General features: G+C 38.2%; 1 protein-coding gene across 1 annotated transcript in view; it reads left to right on the top strand.

Annotated features, from left to right (window-relative positions):
* c9h12orf4 (chromosome 9 C12orf4 homolog) overlaps positions 1–19939 on the top strand; it is a 39098-nt gene that overhangs the window by 2637 nt on the left and 16522 nt on the right. The window contains exons 2-11 of the mRNA XM_041794669.1: positions 98–286; positions 378–523; positions 4975–5156; positions 6749–6848; positions 7038–7162; positions 10490–10596; positions 10793–10990; positions 11401–11529; positions 14287–14355; positions 16142–16344. Of these exons, the coding sequence (XP_041650603.1) occupies positions 106–286; positions 378–523; positions 4975–5156; positions 6749–6848; positions 7038–7162; positions 10490–10596; positions 10793–10990; positions 11401–11529; positions 14287–14355; positions 16142–16344 (1440 nt within the window). The 5' untranslated portion in view covers positions 98–105. The remainder of the gene's footprint in view (positions 1–97; positions 287–377; positions 524–4974; positions 5157–6748; positions 6849–7037; positions 7163–10489; positions 10597–10792; positions 10991–11400; positions 11530–14286; positions 14356–16141; positions 16345–19939) is intronic.

Below are 19939 nucleotides of genomic sequence, written 5' to 3'. Positions count from 1 at the left end.
TTTTTTGGAATATTTTCATACTTGATTTCACTGATTGATTGCTAATATCCTAAAGTGTATATTTTAATTTATGGCTCTCTGTTGCCTTCTTTTTCAGCCGCAGCAATGAAGAAGAACAAAGGCAAAGCCAACGTTACAACTGGGAAGGAGTTTGTGTTTGAGTTCAAGGCAGGGAAGCACAACTGTGTCCTTAAAGTTCCTCTGCAGTTTCCTGTACAAGAGAACATCAGTGACCTTCACGGACGTCTAATGCTGCTACATAAAATTCCCTGCTACATAGAGAATGGTGAGAATTCTGCTCCCAAAAACCTTTTAAAGAAATCGAAGTATATTTGATATAACTGATTTTTTCCTCTTGTTTGCATCTTTTCCTGCAGAGCTGAAAAATTCACTTACCAGCTTTGTTGAGAAGGAGACCATCCTGGATTATGACAGAGAGGCAGAGCTGGCCCTGCAGAGGCTCTCCACAGGAGATGTAGACATAAACCAGCTCACCAATGCATGGACAAAGTCTTATGTGGAGGTGATGATGCATCTTTGAATGTTTTGATTGCAAGCAGCTGCAAATAGTTTAAGGTCTCAAAGCAATACGGATGCAGTCCTTGTTAAAAGTATTCACCAACGTAACCGCTTTACCCTGTTATTGATTTTATACATCCGTCATGGTCAATATAATTTGGCTTTTGTGACAAAAAAATAACAAAAAACCCTCTTAAATGTCAAAGTGAAAACATATTTCTACAAGGTAATGTGAGTTAATAAAATATGTGGGTTAATAAAGTGACCTTATAAATATTCATCCCCTGTAAAGTGACTGACCTAATTCAACAGAGGTCCAGCTAATCGGTGCTAATAATCTCACAATTAGTGAAATGGGGATCACCTGCGTGCAATGAATGTGTCGCAAGTGATAGTAGTGTAAAGACACCTGTATCTGGTTGGTACAGTCAATGGTTGATCCGTATACCTGGCTACCATTACACCATGAAGTCAAAAGAGTGCTCTAGGCAACTCAGAAAAAGTAATGGGATGGATACAATTTTTTCCAAGGCACTTGAACATCAGCCAAGCTTAAGTTAAATCCATCATCAGCAAATGGAACCAATATTGCACGTGTTAATCTGCCTATTAGGCCATCTTCACAAACTGAGTGAGCGTGCAAGATGGAGACTAGTGAGAGAGTCCACTAAGACACCTAGGACTACTCTGAAGAAGTTCCAAGCTTCAGCAACTGAGATGGGAGAGACTCTGCAGACAACAACTGTTGGCAGGGTTCTTCGCCAGTCAAAGCTTTATGGGAGAGTGGCAAAGAGAAAGACACTGTTGAAGAAAACTCAGACTCAATCTGGACTAGAGTTCACCAAAAGGCATGTGGGAGACTCCATGGTCAAGAGGAAGAAAGTTCTTCAGTCTGATGAGACCAAAATGGTGCTTTTGGGCCATCAAGCAAGACACTGTTTGGCGGACACAAACACACCATTCCCACTGTGAAGCATGGTGGTGGCAGCATCATGCTGTGGGGATGCTTCTCAGCAGCCAGCCCTGGAAGGCTTGTAAAGATAGAAGATAAAACGAATACTGAAAAATGTCGGAAAAACCTGGAGGACGTTCTAATACAGTCTGACAGAGAACTACAACTTGGGAGAAGATTTATTTTTCACCAAGACAATGAGCCGAAGCATGCAGCAAAAGCTGCACAGAAATGGTTGAAAGACAACAAGGTGAATGTTCTGGAGTGGCCGAGTCAAAGCTCAAACCTCAATCCAATGGAGAATTTGTGGCTGGACTTCAAAAGGGCTGTTCACACCTGATCCCCATGCAACCAGACAGATCTTGAGCTAGCTACTATCCTCCTCTCTGAAACAAAGGCATGAAAAGCCCCAAAATATATCTAAACAAAGAGGGTTTTTAGTCAAAAGTCCAAATTATATTTACCATGATTGATTCATAAAATCAATTAAAGGGTAAAACATTTGAGGACCGGATGTTAGCATAGAATTGACTGGACTCAACAGATAAACATGGCTAACTGACATCAGTTCAGGAAAAATCATTTTGACAGTGGCTGGTTTCTGGCCAATATCGGTCCAGATATTAAACCAATTGGTAAATTAGGAATATAAAAATAGGTTCATATTTCAACAGACTAAATAAAATCATGCACAGTTACATTACTCAGTCATCATGCTTATGTTATATGTAATGCACCAGATATAATTTCTGTTTTAGCCTTGGCAGGTGATTAAAAGTCTAAGACAATGGCTGCTACAATCTGATCGTATATCCACTCTCCCATGTCTCTGTTGTAGTGCAGCAGGATTTCAAATTGTCCTTGAATGCACCGGCTTTCTTTGGTGCAGTCATGGATCATTTAAGTAATTTAAACAGAAGCAGTGCAGTGCATCTGCAGATTGATTATTCATGAGTTCTTTAGAAAAAAGAATCCCATTACATGAGCCTGCACACTGTTTAATGTCTTTTCATTGCACTCAGTTACACTTTGATGCGTTTTCTCCCAGAGGTCCAATACTTGGCGGCGGTCACGTAAACTTGAGAATGGAGTCATCAATTTCAGATCATGGGTCAATAAAAAACAAACACTTTAAATGAAGCATACTAATCCAGCCAGCACATTTAAGTGTTGCTTATTTCAAGCTTAAGGAAGGGCAGTAAGATCGTTAAGTGTTAAAGTTCACGAGTCTAATCTCTGCTGTCACTTGTTCGGTGGCATTTATAAAAAGTCGAGGCCTGCTTCTGCTTGTGTTATGAAGTCCAGTCCGCTGAGACACGTAGGACTGGCTGCTTGTTAACTGTTTACTGCAGTGACACAGAAATACACATGGACGCCTTCCAGTGTCCGTCGTGTTTGTGGTCTAAGGATTCCTGGGCTCGTATAAATAGAGGGGTTTCACATTCTCAGCACTGTTCTGTTGCTCTTTCTAATTATGGAAACGGCACATTGACTGCCCTGCTTAATTGAGCAAAACATCCAAACTGTGTTGATGATGCATTTTTCCCTCAGAAAATTGACACTTTTTTACTGACAGTCAGCATGTTGTGGTCACTTTTACTCACAGTGTGTGTAGCCGTTCATCACCCACAAATGAAAACTTGTTAACTGATCAGCAATCCTGCAAATTTTGATAAACAGTGTGGTGAGGCGGGAAAACAGCCTTAACAAAGAAGGATAAAGCCACTTATTGAGACCTAACAAACCAACTCTTCATCATGTTGAGTACACAGAAATTAATCAGAGTCAGAAACTTTATCAATCCCTGTGGAAATATGGCTGTTACAGCTGCTCTTTTACACCAAGATAGCAGTAAAATATACAGGTGCATCTAAAACAGTGCTTCTCAACATTGGGGTTGGGATCCCCTTGGGGGTTGCGAGACATGAGAGGGGGGCACCAGATGCCTTAAAAAACACTAAGAGTATTTTCTAGATAATACTGTTGCCACTTTAAACCAATTTGACCAAAATGTTAACCCTTTTTCATCACTTTTAAACAGCAATTTTGGAACATTTTTGCCTTTTAAACCCCATTTTTGTCCATTTTAAACCCTTTTCCATCACTTCTTTCTGCCTGTTTTTGCCACTTCAAAACCGTCTTGCCACTTCTGCCTATTGTAGCCTCTGTCGACCCATTATTGCCTCTATCAACCACTTCCTTTTGCCCATTTTAACCACAGTTAACCCATTTTTGCCTGTTGATAAAATTTTTCATCCCATTCCATTTAATTTCCACCATTTTCTCCACCATATAGCTATGTCACCCACTTTTTAATCCCCTTTTACCACTTTTTGTGCCTGTTTTTGCCACTCTACCCATTTTTGGTATTTTTTGCCACTTTTATCTAGTTTTTGCCACTTTTAACCCATTGATGTTCATTAAAAATCAGTTTTCACCACCTTTACACCATTTTTAGCCATTATTTACCAATTTTTGCCATTTTTAACCCATTTCAACAAAGTTTTTAACAAAAGTTCTTTCATCTAAAGAAGGCTAAATAAATAAATAAAGATATTTGCTTCTTTGATAAGAGTCATTATTATTCAGGTCAAATATAAAATATGGATATCACAGCTTAACTTCACATGGACCATGATTTTGCTGACCTCTATGGGCCCCCAGTTTGGCTGGATCCCAGAAACCTCCCCCCTTTATCCTTCCTTATGAAAAGCCATGTCTGCACATGACTATTCTTGAATGTTCCTGGCTGTTCAAACACCTTCAGGTACAGCAGGGGTCCCTGGTCTCTGGCACCTTTATTTTGGGGTCGTGGGCTGAAAAGGTTGAGAACCCCTGATCTAAAAAATAGAATATAATTAAAAAGTAAAATATTTAAAAACTCTTTTGTTTTGACATTGAGGATTATGGCTTACAGCTCAAAAAGAAAAAAATCCACTATCTAATAATATTAGAATATCACAAAACATCAGTCCAAAAAAGGATTTATTACACAGAAAGCTGACCTGCTAGAAAATAATGCTCATTTATGCACCTTAGTAATCAATTAGAGCTCCTTTCACAGAAATTACCACATCTATGTTATGTGTAATGAGCCAGTCACTCTGTTGCGCCGATAGCAGCCTTCAGCTCGTCTGTATTTTGTAGTCTGGTGTCTCTCATCTTCCTCTTCACATTTCCCCAGAGATTCTCTGTGGGGTTCAGGTCAGACCAGTTGGCTGGCCAATCAAACACAGTAATACCATGGTCAGCGAACAGGTTTCTTGTAGTTTTGGCTTCACTGAGGGCAGGCGCCAAGTCCTGCTGGAAAACAAAAACAAATCTGGAAATTAAACTTTCTGAAGTACATCTGAGGAAAAAAAAAAGCTTTTACATGATATTCTGATTTTTTATAGATGCACCTGTAAATGAATGAACAAGGTTGTTTTGGTCTTCCTCTCACCATGTGACATTATGGAATAACTTCTACCTGTCTGTCTTTGTTTTTCCCTTTTCTGTCACAGACTACGCTGGAGCACGCTCGTCCCGAAGAGCCGAGCTGGGACGAGGACTTTGCAGATGTTTACCACGAGCTGATCCACTCTCCCGCCTCAGACACGCTCCTTAACCTGGAGCATAACTACTTTGTGAGCATCTCCGAGCTCATCAGTGAGCGAGACATGGAGATTAAGAAGCTGCAGGAGAGGTGGGTGGTAGGGATAGACACCCTGACTGAGGATGCTTGACTTACTAGCAAACACTGTGTTTTATCATCCCTCTTAAAATAATCCTGTATGAAATAGTCTATTATCAGGGTTTGTAGGCACGGTATAACTCAGTTAATTTGGTTTGGACCAGGATTAAAAGTCATACACTGATGCTCACCCTCTGGTCTGATTAATATTCACCACTTTTTGTTTACTAAGTGATTATACATGAATACCATATAACTTTGAAGCACTACAGAAAATCCAGATTGAAGAAAGTGGATTTTAGATTTTGTTTTAAAATCTTTATATCTCCATTTTTGTTTCAGTGTCTTGGAGTGTATCAAAGCAGTGTTATCATAAGATAAGAATATATTTTCATGTGAACCAGATTGTTAAAATAGTCCTTAAGCTGTTGATCCCTCACTTAAAATATAGATTTTCCTGAAATAAATGTAGTGGTTGTTCTGGGATAAGCATAAAAATGCACCAAGCAAATTCTGCTTGAAAATGGCTTAAGACCTCTGACTTAGGACAATATCAAGAATAAGGGTGTTTAAATCAGTAATCCCTGGGTACTGGTTTTGCTCAGTTGGTGGAGAAGGTGCCCATGATGCTGTCCTCAATGCACTGGTTGTAGGTTTAAATCACAATACTGGTGCTGTTCTCTTTTTACCCATGTTTATTACCTCCTATCAGCCAATGCTCGCCCCCAAAATCTTCAATTGTTTCCATGATACAATGTGATGCCAGTGTGTCTTATTCAGCTTGTGTGCTGATGTTGCTTGAACTTTTCTGTAAAATGGACCTACATAGGTTCTTTGCAGATGAGGTTGTGCAGCAGTGAACACACCTAGGGGGCAAGAAGCCATTCTGCATTAAGAAATGCTACTAAAAAGGCTGAGTTATTTTATGACTATGCATAGTGTCCAAAGTGTGAAATATTAAAATTCTTAACTCTTAAGCTACTTTTGTGCCGTGAAAGTAGTAAAATATTCTGGCTTTTTTTTTTTTGTGACAGAGAAATGGCAGGAATTAAAGAGGACATATTATGCCAGATAAACTTTTTCCAGGCTTTTCTTACAAAATATTGCCTCTGGCCTGTCCACAATCCCCTCAAGTACCAGAAAAAAAGGATCCTGATATCAGATTGAATCATTGTCATAATGAAATCAAATTGTGATACAAGTAAAGATGCAAAGCCCTAATCAATACAAGCTAAACTGTCATTTTGTCCATGCAAGATTTTCTATCAAAATTAAAAGTCACTTCTCTTGAAATGATAAAACATTCAACCCTCATAACCAGAGATTTACACATTTCCAGTAATTCATTAATGAATTATCAGCCTTTTTATCGATTACTATTATGTGAAAAGCTTTTAAATGATCTTCTGTCTCCTTATTGACTCAAAGCGGCAGCGAGCAAAGAGAGTGATTATCTACTGAAATTCACGCAGTGGTGTTTTTATGTCAGTCAACCGTTTCTGTAGATGAAGAGTATGTGAAGCTTTCTCCTGAATTGACCTCCAAAACCGTTTGATAAAAGGTGTAATAAACAGCATATTGATGATAATGTTTTTTTTTTGTAGACAAGCCTCAGAAATGGACAAAGTGATGCATGAGCTGGGGAACACTTTAAGTGACCATGACGTGAATGCCGTTGCTTCTCAACACTTTGATGCCCAGCAGGTAATGAAGAAGTCTGTGAGCTCTCTCTGTAGTAAAGTTGGAGGCAGATGGACCTTAATCTGGTCTGAAATTTATAGTTTCACCTCAGGGATTTTAGGGGTTTGCTTGCAAATGCTTCCTTTCCTTTCAGATTGTTGTCAAAGCAGTAGATTTAAGGGCTAATTTTTATCTGTTTTTCTTGTTTTAAAGGTTTTGGAGAACAAATGGGCCAGTGAGTTAAAGCAGGTTACCGGCATTCAGAAGCAGGAGTATCAGGAGTGGGTCATCAAACTGCACCAGGACCTGCAGAAATCCACCAACAGCAGCAAAATCAAGTGAGTTTGACAATGTTTGTGTACACACTGAGGCGTACCGTGTGTAAACAGGATATATTGTGTGTATGCTGAGGCATCGTCTTTGTTGTGCACATATCTGATATCTGTAGTGTTGAATTACACCCATTTGACCTGAACAGGCTCTGCAAGTTCAGAGCAGATTTTTTTTATTTAGCTTCAAGGTAAAGCCTCAACAGCTGAACAAAGACCATCAGCACTGGAGTCATGTTGCTTAGATGTTTTTGCTTGTTATGTAGCATAAAAGAAATCCTGCAGCAGCCTAGACTGACATCATTAGAAAGAGAGGGACAGAGGAAAATGTCACGTTCTTTTGTAGCTGCAGCAACCTTGGCTTTTCTGGTTTGTGATGGTAAAGGTCAGCTTTTTGTACAGTGATTTAAAGCTACTGTGGGTTATAGAATAGCTATAAAACAGACTGAAATTGATACTACTCCATCTCTATGACCTACTGAGGCAAACTTACATAGCAATGGAGTACATTTTTAACAATTAAACTTGCATTTATAAATGGGACTATGAGTGATTTTAATGATAACTCGGTAAAATAAACACCATAGAACTGATCCAATTAAATGCGAGATATCCTTCATGTGAAATCTATCTAAGGACGTATCAGACTAAATCATGGCTAGAGGTCAAACTAAACTCTTAACTAACAGGATCTCAGCTTTTCCTCTTATGCAGCACGGCTCATCCAAAACACGACACGTCTGCTGCTTGCTCTGTGAAGCTCCGGCTCCATTTACATAAAAATCAGAGCTATTACACGAGGTCAAAAACTCGTCTTACCCTGAGTGATGTTTGGCTTTGCAGCATCAGTTATGAGTGGCACTTTGGGATAATGAGTCTGTGGGGTCAACAGAAATGAGGTCTCAGAGAGTGGTGGTTCAAATTCGATCTCCTACGTTTATTGGATTTTTCATCAAAACACAGAAAGCAGCCAGGATGTATGTGCTAGGAGCTTCTCAGACAATGTGCTGAGTTTGTGTTAGTTTGTGTTAATGATGAATATCATTATCTGTGTGTGGGTGGAACTTAATAATTCTTCATCAGCACTTTGTACACTTTGTAAATCTGCATCTCAGAGCTGCAGCCTCTAAAGGAAACCTGAAAACATAATCCAGGTTAATTTTGTGAATCCTTTGATAACATTTTTCTAATTTCCTGAAGCTTGTGTAATCCGGATATGAACTGCTCCTTCACTTTTATTCTTTTTTTTTTTTTTAAATAAGCTACAAAATACTGCTGAATGCATGAATATTTTAAAAATCTCAACTGCCTTATAAGTTCAGAAACCCTCTGTAAGCAGTAAACAACTCATCTTAGAATAAAGTATTTTATATCTTATAATGCAAATGCTGCAAAAACTGAAATTGTTGTACGTTTACTTGTCTGAATTTCCACTCAGACATATCTACACAGTTGGCACAATATATAATTTATATTTTCAGTACATTACTAGTAAATATTAAATGATGTGATGCCTATTTTGATTCCATGGCAGCAAAAACCTCAACATAGGAGAAAATGGCAGCAACTTGACATGTTTTGTGGCTAAGTTTGAGTCATTTGGGTCAGATGCAGCCCTCTAACACTCCTGAATTTCTCTGTTATTCAAAGCAGCACCCACTTCTGGAGCGAGACACATTACTCTGGCTAAAATTTACTGTACAAAAGTAAAAGTACTGGTCTATAAATCTACTTAAATAAAAGTAAAAAGTATTTAATTTAAAGTGGACTTTAAGCACTGAGAAGCCACTGCACTGCAAAATGTGATTTTTCCTTACTGACAAGAACAACTAGAGAATAAATCTCTAACCAGGTTGTTCCTCCATAATAAAATGAAATACCCAGCAAAGCTGACAATGTTTTTTAAACTCATATAGAGTTTAATTTAACACTTCAAAAGTGTCTATAATGATCCACACTACAGTACTTCCAGTTAAACTAAACTTTTGAACATTTTAAATATTTAACATTATGACAGAGCTGCAGTAACTCCTTAAATCTGAGGTAAGGTGGGTCTCCTCTGGCGAGAACAAAGCAGAGTCAACCCCATAGCAAGGCAATGCATGCTAGGGCTGGGCAATTAGATTAAAATCACAATATGGCCTGCTGCAATTTTTAAATTGCAGACAGTGCAATATTTCCTTAACCTGAAATGTACCAGAATACCAGTTTGATACATTTTTTTGCAGCAGGGGATAGCTTCACTCAGGGTGCAATTGCGTCTCAAAAAGAACAACAATTCATCAGAAATGGAAGCAAAAGAACCACAGTAGGGATCACTGACAAACAGGCAACGTCCAAACACGACTAAACACTCTGCCAGAGGGCATGATGGGAAACTCAACCCACTCATCCCCCCAGATTTTAATCTGCAGTTGGTGGAGCTTTTATAGAGTTGAACTTCCTGTTTGGACTTACTACGCTGGTTTTCTCAACATAATAAGGTAATTCTGCTAGAAACTACCAAAATTTCAATGCTTTTTCAGTCCCTCTTTTTGTTAAACCTAAGTTCCAACAACATTTTTCAATTAATTAAATATGAGCGATTGAACATTTGTAGAAAATAGGCCATATTTTCTCATTAAAGAGGTGGTGGAGAGTCCTGATACCTGACCAGTTAAGAGCGACTGCTTTAGAGCATAACTGCTGGGAGACAATCAGAAAATTATGTTTCATTTTTTGTGTCACCACTTTGTGAACTCTTCTTGCTCGCAGGAGCTTTGGGTTGAAAATATGGCTGTAAAGGCTTATATCTTAGCTAGCTATCTTACATAGCTACTTTTTTAAAGTAGTTTTCTGCACGATCAAATGTAAAAATAATGGATACGAAGGTGTTAACACTACAGAAGAAGTATTGAACATTTTTACAACTTCAATTAAAGCCACATTAAGATGACAACTCAAGGATGAACATAAGCTTAATTTTAAGGTATAAAATGCTAAAAATAAAGCCTCCATTGCTTGCAAAAGGTAAAATATCCAACATTTGGCTCAGATAATTTGCATGTCGAGTGTCTTAAAATAAGATGTCTACATTATTTTACTGTAGATGTACACATCTTATTTTAAGGAAGGAAGTTGTTTATCTGGACTTTATGGATGAATGGGCATAAAATACGCATCATTAGATGTTCTGACTTGAAATCAAACAGATAGACTTCATAAGGTTTGGGTTTTTGCAGTGTAAAATATCCTTAGCCTGGCTTTCCTCAGATTCTGTGAGTTCATTTTTGGAAGTCTTGCTGCAACTGAATATCTGCTTTAGTTCATATTTTTGTTTGTATCTTTGTGTTGCAGTGAGGAGATCAAGGTGCAGCCCAGTCAACTGTCAGAGGTCGCAGATTCAGGGGCGAGGATGTTTGAGGAGCAGCCTCTGCTGGAGGAGAGTTTCACCATTCATTTAGGTGCTTCAAATTAAATGTTTTTCAGTATTTCTGCAGAGCTTGGATGTCAGTAACCATGATCATAAATAAACAGCTTTATAGCATACTATTTTAGTAGCATAATGTATGCATGTAAGGATAGAGACTGCAGTAGACATCTGATTTGTCTGTGTTTGTTTCTTTTTGTATTTATTATGTGTGCATATTTGTCGTCCAGGAGCCCAGCTGAAGACTATGCACAACCTCCGTCTGGTCCGTGCAGACGTGCTGGACTTCTGTAAGCACCGGCATCACGGCAGTGGTGGAGCAAAGCTGAGGCGGCTGCAGACGGCTCTGTCTCTCTACTCCTCCACTCTCTGTGGTCTGGTGTTGTTGGTCGACAACCGGGTTAACTCCTACAGCGGCATCAAGAGAGGTTAGAGGACATATTTAGGAGAGAAGTGGAGGATCTCTTCCCTGGTGGATGGTTGTCATCTTAAAAATCTACAGTATTTGTTCATTATATTGCTGAGGACAGTCAGAGCTCAGCCTGATTTTCTTTTAACATCACTATGAGAATAACTCATTTTTCATGGCGAGTTTATTTAGACAGACAGACAGGTCGTATCCTCTGGCTGTATTTCTTCTCTCAAGGTTTCTCTTACACAAGATAATACAATATATGGTGCCATGGTGATTTAAAAACTATAAGTTGTAACTGATTATCGAGCCCTTTCTCCACATGTTCTCAACCCTCTACATTGCTTATAAATGCAGATGAAATCAGACTGCATATTTAAAGATTTCTTATTTTATTCTAAGCCTTTTTTGTGTGTTTACTTCCAGATTTTGCAACCGTAGCCAAGGAGTGCACAGACTTCCACTTTCACGCTCTGGAGGAGCAGCTGGAGGAGGTGCAGCAGGTGGTGCTGTATGCCCGAGCCCAGCGGAGCCACAAACAGAAGGAACAACCTGGTAGGGCTGAATGAGGCTGGAAAAAACTGGCAATGCAGTGTCTGTTCTTCCTGTGATATACAGTATATCACCATCTGTAAAAATTCAGCAAGTTTTCCAAATAGATGCAGTCAGTTTATGTGGGCTTAGATATCAGTAATTAACATTTGATTATTTAAAAAAAGATGATTTCTATTCTATACATATTTTTAGTTCAGTTCTTACATTATATTAAATATATTTTAAAGCCAGCTACAAGTACTTAATTTTTATAGTTGTAATGGTGTGAGAGTGAGTGAGAAATGGGATGAGAGTGGGGAGAGACATGCGGCGAAGGGCCACAGGCTGGATTTGAACCTGGGCTGCCTGGTACATGGGCTGCACCTTAGACCGCTAGGCCATCTGCATGCCCTAATAATTGTAGTTCTTTACCAGCACCACAAAACAGAGATACAGCCGCTTTCAGTAGCAACTCAAACTTAATTAGCAGGTGTTTTTACCCAACATGCAGAATTTTTACAGCAAAGACGTTAAATGCGCCACTGCAGCTCTGTCATGGTAGCAGCCATGGTGAGACAAGGGACCATTTCAACTAGGGCTGGGCAATTAATCACGAATTAGATTAAATCGCAATATGGCCTGCTGCAATTTTTAAATCGAATAAGGTATATTTCTTTAACCTGAAATTTGTTTACCAGTTTAAGACTGTTTTCAGCAGAGATGTTGTGCATTACATGTCATGCGATCATTCTAGTGGTCGTAGTGGACATAGTAGTCATATTTTTAGAATAGGGTACCAAAAACAATCGTATTTTCTTCATTTTTGTATGTTTTTCTTTTTAATGAGAATAACATAAAAATATTCAATCCATTTAATACAACAGTTCATTTCCAATTTGCAAAATGAGATGAAATCGTCACAGTTAGATATTTTTTCAAAATTCTTCTCCTACTTCAACTGTTAAAAATACATGAGATGAGGAATGTAAGAATTAATCACATATTAAATCGCAATTTTAATACTGGGTTAAATAAAATGCAATTAGATTATTTTCTCAAATCCCTCAGCCTTAATTTCAACCATGAAATGAAGGATTTTACTCATTTTGAAACTGAGCCATCTGAGGCCATTCAGGTACTCAACAAAGAAATATACAATAGTCTAGTATTTTTTGTTTATTTACAAATGTCAGTGTGAAATTCTATTTGCTTGTATCTTTAAGGCTTTAGACATTTCTGAAACTCAATAATAGCACTGCAAGCAGTTTGATCAACCTTAGCTCCTTTTTATTCATACGAGGCTTTTAAAAATGGGTTGCTTTTCTGTCAATAAAAGTTTGCACTGAAGTCCAGGAACATATTTTCTTTCTTATAGGCTTTGACAGTGTTGTAGAATAGTTCCACAGGGACGTAGTTAGGGATACCTGTATGATATGAGAAAAAAGTTAAGTGTTGTTCAGTATTGTTTATAATCAAAGTATAATTCAGAGAATGCATATTAGATGTAGTTGCAGCTTTTGCAAAATGCTTCTCTTGAATCCAGTGAAGAAATCTATTAAGCTTCAACTCTAAATGGGCATTAATAATTTAAGGATCACTGGTTGCTTGCTTGATTTTTACCTGACTGCTACAGGACGTGAAAACATGACCTTTAAACTCAGCATCCACCCAACAGTTGAAATGAGAAACCATTGCATGCTTTTTTTTATTGCAGTAAATTCAGACAGTTGTGATGTGGGTATGCAAGTACTGATACTTTGATAATGATAAAACTGCAGCTTCTTGTACCACCAGGTTATTTTTATAACTTCTCATTTGGCAGGACTGACTGTACATTTTACCCAGGCTGTGGCTAATGTGCTGTATATACCCACTACTGTAGAAAATGGATAATTCTAGACATCCAGACTTTCTATTTTAATCAGCTATGCATTAAAAATGCCTAGCTAACATTTTTATACATGGTATATTTAGCAATGTCCCACAGACTCAAAGCTCTGACTTATACAAGCTATGTACACAATCTCTAAGTGCTTTGTTTCTGTTCAGTTCTGCTAAACATACAGAATAGTTTCACTTTGATGTCAATCTTTTTATCCTTTTTATGTTTTCAAGGCTGTCAAGATTACATTATACTTACTTTCACACCAGTGATTTAAAAGTTAGACTCAAATGAATAAAACATGGTTGGAAACATAAAAGCGGTTATCATTGGGGACTCAAAGGTTCAGAAGCACCAATGTAGAGAAAATAATGATGAAGAAATATTTATAGCATGACAAAAAACATTCAAAGGTCCATTGGTCCATTAGCTGTGCTTTCCTCATGTTTTGTAAGTTATTACTTCAAGAATTAAAACAATTATATAAATAAAACTAGCTTTTAGCCCCGTAGATTTTGATCGTTGTCATCTTTGTAGTAAAACTACAGGTAATTATGAAAAAAATTACATGACAGCATATTTATTTTAAATTGAAACGATAAAAAATTAGGGAAAGGAAAAAAAGCAGCTACCAGTGACACTTAGGGTTGAACAGCAGAGATATAGAACCATTAAATCTATTAATCATTGTCAGAAATCCTTAAAAATCTGGTATTTTTCTCATTTTTAGAGTCGGTCTTTCTGTCCATTTGTTTGTCAGTAAAAAAGTTTGTGCCAATGTCACTATCACAGCATAAACTGAAATGCTCATGGAGTAAAGTTGATCTTTATTAAGCCATTAAACAATACTCATGAATACTGATTTTCTTTGTATCTTCTTATTACTGTCCTGACAGAGGTTCCAAGAAATGGAGGAGATGACAAGAGCAAAAATGTTGAAAGAAATCCCTCAAACATCCTCCCAGGTAAACATCAGTATGTTTCATACAACGACTTTTATACTGATAAAAGCTCCTGTCAGGACTTTTAGCCAGATATGAAAGGGACTGACATTTTCAGAGTCAATTAGGGTCCTGAAGTTTTCTACTCGGGTATAGGTAGTTATTTTGGAGAAATTTTACTGAAGTACAGGATTACTAGTCTAAAAATGTACTCAAAGTAAAAAGTACTTTGCTTGAAATTCTTTAAGGTATTAAGTAGGAGGGGGTTTGGGATTTTTGCTTTAATCTCCCTTTCCCTCAGCTATTATATATTCAACTTATCCAGTGCAGTCTCTCAGGTATGGTGTGGCCTCACTCATGTATGAGCTACAGCCAAAGGGAGATAGTCACATTAAAGACGAGGCAGGCAACTTGAAAGTAATCAGCAACAAATGAAGAGATAAAATAACCCAAAATTAATCAAACGCTGAATTAATGATGGTGTGTGGGGGTGTATTAGTGCCCATGCCGTGGGTTACGTGCACATCTGTGAAGACACTGTTAATACTGAGAGGGGCTGCAGATTTTTGGTGCAACATACTTTTTCATCCAGATGATGTCTTTCAGGAGTGTTCTTGCATAATTCAGCAAGACAGTGCCAAGTAGGGCTGGGCAATTAATCAAAATGTATGTAAAATATGTCATGTTGCTAATTTCAAATTGCAGAAGGTGCAATATTTCTTTGATCTGAAATGCGTTTCAAAATACAAGGTTAATACATTTTTGAGGCAGAGAATGTGTTTGCATCATGCAGACATTCAAATGTCTGCTTTTTTCTTGAATAATTTGCAAAAACTCCCTTTCCTTGTTGTTCAGTCTCAGATTAATCTACCAAATATGGTGCTCATTATAATACAGAATGATTTACTACTTATTTGTGGAGAAATACATGAGATGAGGAACTTAAAAAATAACAACAGCATAATAAATCATGATTGCAATATTGGGGAAAAAATTGCAATTAGATTATTTTTTGCACATGTTACAACAGCATGGCTTCACAGTAAAGGAGTATGGTAGTAGACTGGCCAGCACACAGTCCAGACCTGTCCCATTGAAAATGTATTTCACACTATGAAGCAAAAATAAGACAAAAATAAGACAAAAGAAATCATAATTATCGAGTTAAATGTTTGAAGAAATGATGAAGACACACAGTAGTACACACGGTCCTGTCCCAACCTTTTTGGAATATGTATTGCAGGCATTAAATTTGTGAGAGTGTTGAATGTATTTTCTTCATGCTGTTTTCAGTTAAATATAGGTTGAAAGGGATTCTCAAATCTCTCGTTTCTGTTTTAATTCACATTTCACACAATGTCCCAACTTTTTTTGGAATTGCAGTTTGTAGTAGTCGTAAAGATTTGTTGTCTTTTCCGTTTTTTAGTCATAGGTTTTTTACTTATTAATGGACGCTGTTTAATAAGTGAAATAGGTGTGAAGAATATACTTGAGTCAAAGTAAATTTACTGCTCTTAAAAACTACAAAAAGAGTAAAAGTGCACAAAATACTACTCAACCTAAGGAAATATATTTTTTATTTATCACCCATGGAAATTCAAGTGATTCCTCTGGAGATCGTTGACTGTTAGTCAACAACAAAGATGAGATTTTTTTAAACACTACCTTTACTTTTTCAGAACCCAGTCTGCAGAGACATAAGGTTTATTAAGAGCCACAAAATGTAAAAATCCTATTTAGTGTGGTTGTTTATTATTTTCCTATTTCAAACTGTTGTTTGATATTCTGCCTGCTGTGTCTCCTCCTGCAGGTGAGTTTTACATCTCCAGGCACTCTAACCTGTCCGAGTGCCATGTCGTCTTCCACCTGTGTGTAGACGATAACGTTCGTTCAGGCAACATCACAGCTCGAGACCCCGCCATCATGGGTTTGAGAAACATCCTGAAGGTCTGCTGCACACACGACATCACCACCGTCACCGTCCCTCTGCTCCTGGTCCACGACATGTCAGAGGTGAGAGTATCAGAGTGAGCGTTTCACGGTTAATAGCTACATCTTTATTTTCTTGATATTAATACTGGAATAATAAACGGATTGCATAAGTCAGATTTTATTAGAATAGATAAGAAAATATTTTTGCTCAAAGTACTAGTTTTTAACTCATCATATTTTGCAAGTTTTATTTATTTGACAGTGGTGTGAGTATAATAGCTGTCACATAATTTTTGTTGCATTTCCATCAGATGGTTTTTGCTCAGGTCATTTAACTACCCTATGCAGTTATGTATGTTTCCACCATCAAAGTTTGGAAAAGTACCAAAATAACTGATCTGTCACAGCCTCAAGTTTTGCACACTTCTGTTGGGTTTTTACTTATCGCATAGATTTTGAATGTGCATACCAAAGGGTGCATGGTTGGCTATGAAAATGCAAGCAAGATCAAAGTTTACCACACCAAACTGTACCAGACTGTACTGAACCAAACCGGACAGCTTGGTGGAAACAGACCTTTGATTTAGACTGGGGATCCTCACACCATGAGCAACTCTGAAGCCTAGTAAAGTCCAACGAAATGAGCTGAAACCTGCAGCAGCTTGCACAAGCCACTCTGCAACATTCTGAAAGCCTGTCAGCTCACACTGCTGCAACTGCAAGAGATGCTGTTGTTTCTACTCGTGCTTTTCATGCCTTTCTTGTAGCTGCATGCAACTGTAGCATATGATATTGGTAGTGGTTGCCCAACGGTTCCAATGCTTCCCAGGGTACTTTCTTAGAAAGTGAGCTTGAAGTCATAATCGATCTTCTCTCTTCTTTGTGCAAAACTCCACCATTGCAACCAACTTTGCAACTTGGTTAACAAGCTAACCTCCTCTCTGGGTTTCAAGGTGCTTCTTAAACCAGCTGTTGGTGACTAGACAAGCTAGTTTTTTTTCCAATACAAAGCCAGTATAGTGCAGCATTTTAGTGCTGTTTATCATCAATGCTCGATCAAAATCCAAAAGGGGCAGTGCTTTTTATATCAACTTTGTCAACAGCGATGCCTAAGCTGCAGTGGCAGAGGAAAAAACAATCTCCATCTGCTGCTTATGCCAGGACAGGACAGGATTCCTCTACCTTACTTTATTTTTCATTAAATAAAAGAAAATAGCTCATGGAGCTATTTAAAAGAGACTTAATGGATACTTCTGTGAGAAGAAGAAATAAACTTGTGTAACCTAGCAGTTATAAACACTTGAGATGCGCTCTGGATTGTAGCAACACCACCAGCCAGCCTAATCTGAGCTGCGATGGCTCCCTTCACACAGTTGCAACTGTCCTCTACATCCTTCTGACACAGTCTTGTTTGCATCGTAGATTTAATGCCTACAATTTAAAGGTGAAATAAAATATTGTTGGATTCAGGGGGCTTGGGCTGCAATCACAGCAGGTGTTTTAATGCTTTTCTCATCTATAGCGCCTCATTGTGAATAATTTTATTTCATATTTTTCCCAAAAGCAGGTCTATCAAGTAGGGTTGTTCCGATTCTGATACCAGTATCAGAAATATGTTTGATACTGCTTAAAATGCAGGTATTGGTATCGGTGAGTACATGTGTTTATGCACCGGTCCAATACTGTTGGCTTGGCGTTTGGTGTTATATTTTGCTTCGTTTAGCCATGCTTCGCTGCTGGAGGGCACGTCATGCACAGGCTGCTGATTAAGAGCAGTGAAGCAGAATCAAAAGACCCACTGCAGCAAAGAATGGAGGCTGCGTGACAGTTTTTCTCTTAATGTGATTGTTAAAATGCCTTCCAGACCAGCGCTGTCGTACACAACAAGAAGTGGCACAGCTTATCAAAAGTTAAGTAACTTTTTAACCATAAATCGTTGCCACTTGTTTTTCCTCTTAAAGCTAGCCGTTGTTCCCATTGACGCAATTGATGCTTTTGAATACCTTGTGGCAGCATTGTCAGCGAGCTTGGAACGTTTATTACCACTCGCTCGAATGTTAACGCGAATGATAACCACCATATTGTGTACTCCTTGTTAGGGTCGGTCAGCTAGTTGCAGGCTGTTCCGTCATCACATTATGCTGCCTGAATAGCGCATAATAGAGAGAGAGATAGAGTGATAGAGAGAGCCTGTGATGCAGCCCCCTGTATTATTGTTATTTTAATTTAGCAGTAAAACTGAATAATCAGCTGAAAAACAACTTTAGGATCACAGAGACGCTGTACATTAGGATTCTATTTGTTGAGTCAAATATACTGTAGGTCTTAGAATTATTTGCTGGTCTGCACAGTTAGTCCAGAACGTTCACACTGGTATAGGATCAGTTCTCGGTATCGGCCGATACCCAACACCTTGGTATCAGAATCATACTGGAAGAAAAAATGGTATCAGAACATCCCTACTCTCAAGAGGGATGTGAACAGTGAGTGTGGACGACGTCAATACCCCAAGCTTGTGCACATAAGGCTTAAAATAATGTGACACCTTCAGGAGTTAACTACACTTATATTGAAGATTCAGTTGTCCTTGTTTGATAAATTTCAGCATATGTAAATCCTGCTCCCTTTTTTCTTTCTTCTTCCTTTCTCCCACGTTACAAGGTGACTTACTTTAGCATAAAATCAGTTTAGAGTTAATGAGATTCCTCCAAATAAAATACAGTTAAGGAGCAGATAAAAGGATCAAGGTTTGACTTGGACGGTGAAGTTGTTTGCCTCCAAACACATGACTTAAATGGATTAGGAGAAGGTTGTAAACCAATCAGAGCTAAACTGCTCTGCTCTTGACAGCCCTTGTTTGGTGGCGTTTTCCTTAGGTGGGCTAGGAAAAAGCCAGAATTTAGGGTATGTGGTTACTTAGTGCAGTTACTGCCAACAAAGAGGTTATTCTAACTTGAGAGGCTTATGGAGTTGCTTTTTAATAAAAAATGGCAAGCCCAAGGGGATGGATGCATGGTTTATTTTGCTAAGCTGTGTTAAAGTATTGAATGAATAGGCCAAATTAACTTCTGTCACTCAAATGCAAACTCACATGTCAATGGAAATCACAGAAATTGTCTCAGAGTATCACGTCAATATCTGTTAGGGATTAAATGTTGCTCAGTGACACTTCTGCTGGGTAGATGAAGCTCGAACTGAAATCCTATTAGCATAATATTTCATCTGTTTGACTTTGACGTTGGTGTTAAGTCTAAACAGTTTGTTTTTGTTTGTGGTTGAAGGTGACGAAAATCTGCTAGCGTCACAAGTTTCCGTGGTTCTGGGTGACGGCATGAAGTCTTCTCTTTCATTCTGTCCCGGTCTGACTGCTCAGCATACTCAGCTGTGGTCTCCTCTGTGAGGCTCTGGGTCCAACTGAACATTTCCCAGGTTTAAACCGACAGGCCAAAGTCCTGAACTTCAGTGTTTACTTAATACCTCTGAGATTGTACAGCAGCTCTCCTGTACTCACTCAGTAGGGAGGAGCAACAGAGGCAGCGTTAAATACGGTGGCTCTGAGGGTCAACTGCAAATAACATTTCACTGATAGAAAAACCGTCTCACTTAATGATATATACATTTCACCTTACTTATAAAAATTTAGTGAAACACACAGCATTTTCTGGAATACAAAAAC

The sequence above is a fragment of the Cheilinus undulatus genome, linkage group 9, assembly GCF_018320785.1.
Source record: "Cheilinus undulatus linkage group 9, ASM1832078v1, whole genome shotgun sequence".
Taxonomy (NCBI): Eukaryota; Metazoa; Chordata; class Actinopteri; order Labriformes; family Labridae; genus Cheilinus; species Cheilinus undulatus.
Note: the sequence above shows the minus strand (reverse complement) of the source record. Positions and strands in the feature narration are given on the sequence as shown.